This window comes from Argopecten irradians, chromosome 2 (assembly GCF_041381155.1).
Source record: "Argopecten irradians isolate NY chromosome 2, Ai_NY, whole genome shotgun sequence".
Taxonomy (NCBI): Eukaryota; Metazoa; Mollusca; class Bivalvia; order Pectinida; family Pectinidae; genus Argopecten; species Argopecten irradians.
In genome coordinates this window covers 33,325,432-33,335,724 of record NC_091135.1, presented here as the reverse complement: position 1 = coordinate 33,335,724, position 10,293 = coordinate 33,325,432, and the positions used below count along the sequence as shown (strand labels likewise).

Genomic DNA, 10,293 nt, shown 5'->3' with positions numbered 1-10,293 from the left:
TTTGAAGTTTAATAACTACGAAGAGACTCTAGAGGCTTGCTTGACGAGTCACGATATCAATTGAGCGAGGCCCTTCATAAACTGTCATAATAGCACACACACACACTTTGACTAACACTTGTATATATGCACTTGCTGCAGTATATGACGACTTTACAGCAATTATACAGATTCTTAAACTTCCTTCGAGCATGATATTGATAAAATCTTCACAGTACAATATTTCCTCACTTCGATCTCAGCATCATAAAACTTTAAACCATTTGTTGGACTGCATAGAATAATATTGGAGCTGCAAAGGACATAATTGAGTTGCTATCTTTATAAATTATGCGATTGTTTCAACTGAGTGAAAAGAATATATCGCTTTTGTAACATAATAATTGTGAACCAAAGAAAGTTTAAATTCATGTAAGTAGTCGTTGAGATACTTGTATGTTATTAAATTGAAATTTACAATAAAATTCAAATACTAGAAATCAATATTTGTTGTAGAACAACATCAATACCGGTAAGCTTTCATGCTCACAAATAAGCTACCTGTCATCTGATAATAAGCAATTATCCAAAAACAAGCTTTTATCTACTAAACGTAAGTAATAAGTCTACCTTAAAGATACAATTGTTGGAAAACAAGTCCATACCAGCAAATACGCTTTTCTGTTATTGCATATTACAGAGTTATCTGCCCTTGTGGGTAGGTATTAACTGTGACATCATCAGTTTACGACGCGACTTCAATGCCATTCCAAGATTTTGTAAGAAATATGCATTTATACCACAGGAATAGTGACAGCAGACCTACAGATATAAGAGGGTTTTTTACCCTAAACTACCTAATAATACAAAGTGAAATTTTGGATAGATTGTTTCTACACTAGGAAGTTTATTTCCATTGTATTCGATCCCAAGCCTCTCAGTATCTTTGCAGAGTTACATCATAACATTGTAATTTGCTGCGACGTTATTTCACATGTGGACAATATTTCATGCAACAAGTGTCCTTTTTCCTACAATTAGGCTGCATAACCTCTCTCTGCTCTCTGGCATTCAAGATGGCATGTTTAATGTAACACGTGAAAATTTAAAACTAAATATTTGATTCCTCTTCCATAACAGTATCATGTCTCTTAAAACTTTTTCTACATATATGTCTTACCAAAAACCTACTTATTTTTAAAGTTCTGTATGCAACCTTCTGACAATGATTAAAGTGACATATCATGCCAAATATGTTCGCATGCCAAGGATGTTTTGTATGTTTGTTGAAATGGAATGCCCTGACATTGGAGACAAGCAGTTTTGGATAAGAGGGTGGTGAAGAGGCACACTAACAGCCTGGTAACTATCAGCAGGACGTCTGCTGCTGTGACATACACATGTGCTGCTCCATCCTGTTGTCCCAATAACAGACTGTGCTATCTCAGACAGGCAGTTCAGCACAAAGCACCTATTAAGCCATTAAATCACAGAGAATTTTTTTTTTTTTTTTTTTTTGAAAATTCAAAACTGGTCAAATGGCTGTCGCCCAAATTTGTATAGGGTTATATTAATTCGTCTGCACTTCCTCCGTGACCTTCCTGTTCAGTGTAAAAACAGAAGGTAATAAAAGACTGTTACCAAGATGAATTTAACAAAACACTTGTGATTCTGCAGTTCCATGTACCATAACGCTTTGTATAGATGTACACTTCTTGTAGATGACAGTCCCTTCTTTCTGATAATATTCTTTGTTTATTCTTATATTTGTACACAATATCTCATCATTTCCTCATTCCCTCCTCAACATTTCTCTATCTATCCTTTTCCCTTTTATTTTCCATTTTACCACCTATCTTTTCTTTTTCCCTTTTATTTTCCATTTTACCACCTATCTTTTCTTTTTCCCTTTTATTTTCCATTTTACCACCTATCTTTTCTTTTTCCCTTTTATTTTCCATTTTACCACCTATCTTTTCTTTTTCCCTTTTATTTTCCATTTTACCACCTATCTTTTCTTTTTCCCTTTTATTTTCCATTTTACCACCTATCTTTTCTTTTTCCCTTTTATTTTCCATTTTACCACTGATCTTTTCTTTCATTTTAACTATCTTTCCTTTATATTTGCTGTCAGAGTTTTTATTATTTTTCTCTGTAAGTGTCTTTTTTCACTTTTGATATTTTGTACAATAATCTTATCTTTTCTCAATTTTTTTACGATGATCTCTTTCTTTTCTTCTAATCTTTTTTCCTTTCCCTCTCTCACCTTTTTCATTTTCTCCCTATTCCTTTCTTTCCTTTCATTTTCTATATTTCTCTCAATCATTTCTTTTATTCCTCTCTTTTTCCCTTTTATTTTCTCTCCATTCCTCCATTTTATCCCTATTCCTTTCTTTCCTTTCATATTTCTCCATTGCTCTCCTTTGTCTTTTTTCCCACTCATACCCCTGTCTATACTATCCTTACCCTATTCAATACATCACAGAGCAAACTTTTAATTGTTCTATAACAACTCAATTAAATGAAAATTTAAATAAATGTTCACCTCAAATTCACACTTTGAGATAATTTAATGACACAAACTATGGAGTCTGGAGTCATGTTTAAAGATCAATTACTAGCAGATAGATTACTTAGATGGTAACTGTTCCCGGCAGATGTCTCACTTATAATAACCACAATAATTTTTCCCCGATTGGCCCAGGTGTCTCTACCATAGAATTACCTAACTAATACCTGTATTAAAAGACAAATCAGTAAAAAAAATAGATTGTAAAGATTTTTCTGATTTTTTAAGCTCCAGCTGTATAAATAGCTGTTTCTGACAGGTGATCTTGGGACTTCATGTATCGGCATGATTAACAGTCAAGATACAAATATGGCATTTAAATAACATTCTATCCTATTTTAAAAACAGTTTATGACAGTCTAAATGGAATATTAGACTTTCAAGATAATACAAAAAAAATTTACCTAAATTTCCCTATGCTTTTCTTATTCTTTTCGCTATGAAATATGAAATCGTTCAATCTGCATTAATAGCAGTGTGATGACTTTACCAGTTTTTATCAAGCAGAGATTTTAATTCCTATTGTGTCTATGAAGATTTCCCAAGCTTGGGCCCAATCGTCCCATTTAAATCCTACAACCCTTAGTGATACGGTAAGTGCTGCAATTACTGACGCCAGTATCGTCTATTTTAGACCCATTTCGATGCCCGTCACAAACTGGCTAGGCTACTTTAAGCTTCTCCTCAGAAGCTGTACATTATATAGATATGTTCAGCAAAGCGTTCAACAGAAATTTGCCTGAAAACATCCTGCAATAAAGTTAAATATCTTGGATTTTTAAAGAGTTAAAACTCCTTTAACTGCTACATATGGGCCTTCTGACTTCACGAATCTACTTTAATGACATTATTATTGAACAAAAGGACAGAAATAACACCTTTACACCTCACAATTTATTTTCTTTGTATCCATCCATCTTTCAATCATAGTATTTTTCTCTTCCTTTCTCCTGTCCTCTCTATTTAAATTAATTTCACTGTAATTTCTTGTATCTTTCTTTTACTATTTTTTTTTCTGTTTCTTTCTTTTCTTCCAAACTGTTTCCCTCATCTTTTTTTTCTTTCTTGCACTAGAATATTCCTTATTTATTTTTCTCATTTCTTCATTATCTCTTGTTCTCCACGTCTTTTACCTCTTCCATCCATCTTTCATCTTTCTCTTTCAAATACATCTTTCTTGAATACATTTCTTCAGTTTTTCATTTCTATTTCCCGCATAAATTCCTTATATCTCTCTTCTCTCCCTTTTTCTCTTTTCCCTCCCAATTCTTTTCTTCATTTGTATTTTCCATTCTTGTCTTTCACCCCTATTTATCTCTCTCTCTCTCATCTACATCATCTATTCTCCTCACTGAACTTCATCTCCTCCTCATCCATTCCCTACTCCTCCTCATCCATTCCCTAATCCTTTTGCTTTGTTGCTTTACTCTTCCTCTAACTTTTTATTCATCCTATAACTTTAGGTGAAATTTACCTCTTATACTATGATTCCTTTGTAGTCACTTTCCTACTCAAACCCAATTTACATCTAGATATTAAGCTATTGACAATTCAAAAGACACTATTAAGGCTTGAAATATTGTTGCATAGCTATAAGTCACTTCAAGTTGAACTTTGAACTCTGGCCAAAATTTAAATATATCTTAACTATTGATTAAAGCAGGAATTTCTTCCAAAATTTGAAACTTTTTCAAAGTGACATGTTTGATGCCAGCCCCAGTTATTGTGCCTTAATCACCTGGATGGTACATAAACATTGATAAACTTCTTTAATCACACAGATCACAAGACACGTACAAGTTTATTTACTATCACTAATAGCTACCAGTTGGAAACAGAAAGATGTAAAATTCTTCCTTGTCAAAATTTATTGCATACTAAAATAAGACAATCTAAGTTATCAGTAATCCCATATATCTTGATTTTGTTTCTAAATGATTTCAGATAACTTCCTCCAAGTCACCTGCCATGTTACCACGCCGACCAGGAACAATCTATATGACGGACGCATATTGTTATACCCCCTCCCAACGCCCCGATACACCACCACCCTATTGTAAGGTAGAGGCGACCACACCAAAACAATCAATATCTGTTGCCGTGTCGATCTGTCACTATAAACGGCACCGATACTTATTTATTTTCCTGTTCAAAGTGAGGTGTCATCTCCGTAGAAGTAATGACAGCCTACGTGGGGGCACCACCACTTAACAATATTGTTTTTTATGGGAAATCAGTTGCATGTGAACAATTTTCACTTAATCATCACGGCCTCTTCCTCCTTTACACACATGGACCCATAGTTATCTGTGACAGAGCTGATCGCAAAGACAAATGAGGCAGACAAAAAAAATCACATAACTAAACACTTTCCCCAAGAATCTCAATAACTTTGCCAAAAAATCCAACAATTTCAAAATCTGTAATTCTCTCAAAAAGTACATCATAGAAATCAGCTATTTAAAACTTTTTTTCTTAAATAAGGTTAAGACTGATCTGTATACCTGTGAGAAAACATTCTATTTTTAAAAGCCACTTTTTTGTATTCAAAAAATCATAACTCAGAAAACAATATATCAATTATGCAGATTTAAAGGTATTTGATTTATAAATATAAATTTGAAATCATCACTTATAAACAATGCAAAAATAAAGCCGAGAAGTATTTATAATGTACCTGCAGCATATATTATATAATATGAATATAGTATATTTATTTTTGAAAAACGACTAAAAATAGCATTATTGATCAAGCAAAATTACAAAGGTTCAAGATCTTATAATGGATATTAAAGCATGAGAAAATGTCATGCAAAAAGAAACAGCTTAGACTAAGGTGTATTTAATCAGATGAGATTAATCAGGTAAATTTTCGTCATGTGGCACAAAGAATTTTTCTGACATTAAAATCCCAGCAAATTACTTCACAGATTCTTGCCTTCTTTGATATCAACACCTTCCTCTGTAAGACATCTGAACAACACAAAGCGACAAAAAGTTCACAAGATTTTTTTCCTTGTGATTCATGACTATTGCAGCCTGTCAGCTGCCTGCTAGATGTAAATTAGTATACCAAATGTAAAGGTTCCAAATGAACGCATCGCCTAACTCGTATAAACACCTACCTATATCCAACACATGTTCCTAAAGTGACGGAGCTCCAAAGTCGGGCCCAATCATGCTTAGAATTTACAGCTTTTACCTGTAGAGCCAGCAGACAACCACCATGAACAGTTAGAAGACATTTTACACAAAAACAGTTGGTATTTTATTGCTAACAACAGATGATATTTTACCTAAGAAAGTCATGACAATTTATAGGAAGACATTACTAAAATAAATTACAAAACCAGCAGCATCAATTGAGTTGCAAACCAAACACAAATCGCTAAACACAAGCCACCACCAGACACAAGTCACCACCAAAACAAGTCACCACCAAACACAGGTTACCACTAAACACAAGTCACCACCAAAAGCAAGTCACCACCAAACACAGGTTACCACCAAAAACAGGTCACCACCACAAACAGGTTACCACCAAACACAGGTCAACACCAAACACAGGTCACCACCAAACACAGGTCACCACCAAACACAAGTCACAACCAAACACAAGTCACCACCAAACACAAGTCACCACCAAACACAAGTCACCACCAAACACAGGTCACCACCAAACACATGTCATCACCACACGCAAGTTACCATCAAAACCAAGTCACCACCAAACACAAGTCACCACCAAACACATGCGGGTCACCACCAAACACAGATCACTACCAAACACAAAACACAAGTCACCACCAAACACAGGTCACCACCAAACACAGGTTACCACCAAACACAGGTCACCACCAAACACAAGTCACCACCGAACACAAGTCACCACCAACACAGGTCACCACCAAACACAGGTCACCACCAAACACAAGTCACCACCAAACACAGGTCACCACCAAACACAGGTCACCACCAAACACAGGTCACCACCAAACACAGGTCACCACCAAACACAGGTCATCACCACAAGCAAGTTACCATCAAAACCAAGTCACCACCAAACACAAGTCACCACCAAACACATGCAGGTCACCACCAAACACAGATCACCACCAAACAAAAAAACACATGTCACCACCAAACACAGGTCACCACCAAACACATGCTGGTTACCACCAAACACAGATCACCACCAAACACAAAACACAAGTCACCACCAAACACAATTCACCACCAAACAAATGCTGGTTACCACCAAACACAGGTCAACAACAAACACAGGTCACCACCACACACAGGTTACCACCAAACACAGGTCACCACCAAACACAAGTCACCACCAAACACAGGTCACCACCAAACACAAGTCACCACCAAACACAAGTCACCACCAAACACAGGTCACCACCAAACACATGTCATCACCACACGCAAGTTACCATCAAAACCAAGTCACCACCAAACACAAGTCACCACCAAACACATCCTGGTCACCACCAAACACAGATCACTATAGCTACCAAACACAAAACACAAGTCACCACCAAACACAGGTCACCACCAAACACAGGTTACCACCAAACACAGGTCACCACCAAACACAAGTCACCACCAAACACAAGTCACCACCAAACACAGGTCACCACCAAACACAGGTCACCACCAAACACAAGTCACCACCAAACACAGGTCACCACCAAACACAGGTCACCACCAAACACAGGTCACCACCAAACACAGGTCACCACCAAACACAGGTCACCACCAAACACAAGTAACCACCAAACACAGGTCATCACCACAAGCAAGTTACCATCAAAACCAAGTCACCACCAAACACATGCAGGTCACCAACAAACACAGATCACCACCAAACACAAAACACAAGTCACCACCAAACACAGGTCACCACCAAACACAGGTTACCACCAAACACAGGTCACCACCAAACACAAGTCACCACCGAACACAAGTCACCAACAAACACGGGTCACCACCAAACACAGGTCACCACCAAACACAAGTCACCTTCAAACACAGGTCACCACCAAACACAGGTCACCACCATACACAGGTCACAGGTCACCATAAATTATTTTGCCTACTATATATCTAAATGTTCTTATTATTAGCCAGACAGTTTTCTGCCAGTACCATGAGAAAATATTTTAATTTAATTGTATAACAAAACATCAAATGATGGTAAGACCTCCATTGAACTTTCAATTGGAAAAGCTATCGACAGGAGAGAACAGTCCCGAGCTGTAAACATTATCATATATATTATGTTTGGTACTTTAAGACATCTCCCTCACCTGATAATCATTCAACCTGTTGCCTGACGATGTAAAGGACACTGAGTTTTATAAGAAATAAAATGGTGAGCTTTACCAAAACAGGAAAAAATCTGACATGAAAAAAAAAACAAGAATCTGAACATAATTACAGAAATCCTCGAACCATGACACATGATTACCTGAAGCGGAAATGTCAGAGAGATGTCCGTGTTAAACTAGAAAGAAATATAGAGTGTTTACCGAGCCTAAACGCGAGACGCTTTTACCAGAATCATTATCATCTCATGATAGGGAATAGGCCTCAAGTGATTTCTCTGAAGAAGTAAAACAATGACTTTAGACAAATTTCGACTAAATGAGGTTTAGAAAATCCGCCCTGGTTTACCAGGTTTACTTTAAACAAACAGTCCATCAACAAAATAACTCAAACAAACCAGTGGGATTAGCAGATCAGGATGTCTAATGAACTGCTGCTCACCAGTAAAACCACAGGAAAGAACAACAATGACACGTAGGTGGTATAGAGCAGACAACAATTTTGAAATGTTGGGTGATCATTTTGGTAACATCGTATTTCTTTATTTAAAGTTCTAAGTTTTGTTACTTGGAGAGATGTCAGTAGCAGATTTCTTCCTTATCATGATAGTTCCAACACTGAATAAAAAAATATATAAAATTGTACGAGATGATTTGATTTAATAATTAGGATTTTAGAACTCATAATTAAATGAACAATTAATGAATTTGTGAGCATGCAGTAAGGAATCTATGACGTTACTGAATTCTAACACTTAGTTAGGCTCTTAGTGCCATCACTGCTAATATAAAGGCCATATATTAGTATAATAGGTAATTCTTGAAAAACTTGACCAAGGGAAGTAACTCTTATATTGCAATATGACAAAAATCAACAGGTTGTTTGTTCATGTTTAGTACTTCTATTCAATCTAACATGAACATTTTACAGATTGCATTTAAATGTATATCAACTGTCAAATTTTTTTCTATTAATATCTTCTTTTTTTTTTACCAATAAATCTCCTTGTATTTATCCGACGTTTACATATTGAAAATATTCCAGGCAGCTCTTTAGCACAAGAAAAGCGTTAAGCCACAAGTATTATATAAATCCATAGATTTGTTATAATGGGCTGTTAAGGATGCTAATATGTCTGCCAGTGCGATTCCCAAGAGAAAACTGATGGAATAATTACTCATCATTTTCTGGCTTCCAATTCTATTTTTTTATGTCTGGCTCGACACGGTTATTTAAAATTTCAGTCTGTTTAATAAAACCCAAAGCCTTGCATTGTTGCAGTGCTAAGCGACTGACTAACTCACTAGGCACCATACGGCACATTCACCCCATTTACACCCGGCATGTGCCTGCAATTTCCTCAAAGCATCGTCAAATGTGCAACTTCAAAACTCCCAAAATAGTCTTATTCTGTGTAATTGGTATAGGTCTGGCATGTTTGTGAAGTTAAATTAGAATTATTTCAATCAGAACTGCATCAGTGAAATATTTAATATACAGATATGTTTCCAGGACACCAGAGCATGTCTGCCCAGTTACAAAGTTAGACATTTGTGCTAAATAAAAACAAAGGGATAATGTCTGGTTCCAAATAATGTAATGCATTCATTTCCTAGCCTTCTTTGTTTCTTGAAACTCTCAGATGCCAAGCTTTACTATTTCTACAAAAAAGAATGTTAGTCACAATGATTGATGATATTGGTGTGGTCTTTGCCCATCAATCTTCATTTGTGACAAAAAAGTATGATTTTTACATTGAAAAGAAAATTATCTTGTTTAGGAAAGTTGAATAGAGAAAGCAAATAATCTTTACTAATTAAAACATAATAAAAAAAATGTCTCCACTGTGTTGTAAACTAGTCCTTAAATAAATTAAGAAAAGCAGAAACACCTTATCTAAATAAAACTTTCAATGAGTTTAATTTAATGTAGTAGGTACCATAATAAAAATTGGCCCAATTACATTTCCATGCCGTGAACTGTTTTATCAGACAGAAAAATGTTTATTTCAATTTTCTTTAAAAAAGGGGGAAATAAGATGTGCCAAAAACCTAGCTCCAGAAGAGCACTGCTCGGCTCGGAAATCTTCCTAAGCCTACCAGAAGGTCACATACTTTCAAGCACCATGAAAATGGAACCCCTCCAGGGTCGCCTTTATCAAAAGTACGCCAACTTGTTTTTTACCATAAGAAATGGTTTTGATTAATACCTTAAAGGTCTGTGTTTCCTCCAGTGCCTTCCTATCAAAGTTAGATACAAACAGAAGCCTATAATTAATTCCTTTGTAGGTAGTGTGAGCTTCCAAATGGGCCGGTAATCATGTGTCTGTGAGTGCTCAACATGGTAAACTAAGGAACACGGTCCTGTATCCAAATTTTGAGAAATATACCTTTTACAGCTTTTTAAAT

At 35.9% G+C, this 10,293-nt stretch overlaps 2 protein-coding genes across 3 annotated transcripts in view; one reads left to right on the top strand and one right to left on the bottom strand.

The window, feature by feature from the left end:
* LOC138315222 (uncharacterized) overlaps positions 1 to 10,293 on the bottom strand; it is a 75,471-nt gene that overhangs the window by 45,438 nt on the left and 19,740 nt on the right. The gene's annotated exons all lie outside the window — the stretch shown is intronic.
* Positions 6,233 to 7,642, top strand: LOC138316607 (mucin-3A-like). The gene has a single exon (XM_069258283.1). The coding sequence runs from the start codon at positions 6,233 to 6,235 to the stop codon at positions 7,640 to 7,642; it is 1,410 nt and encodes a 469-aa protein (XP_069114384.1).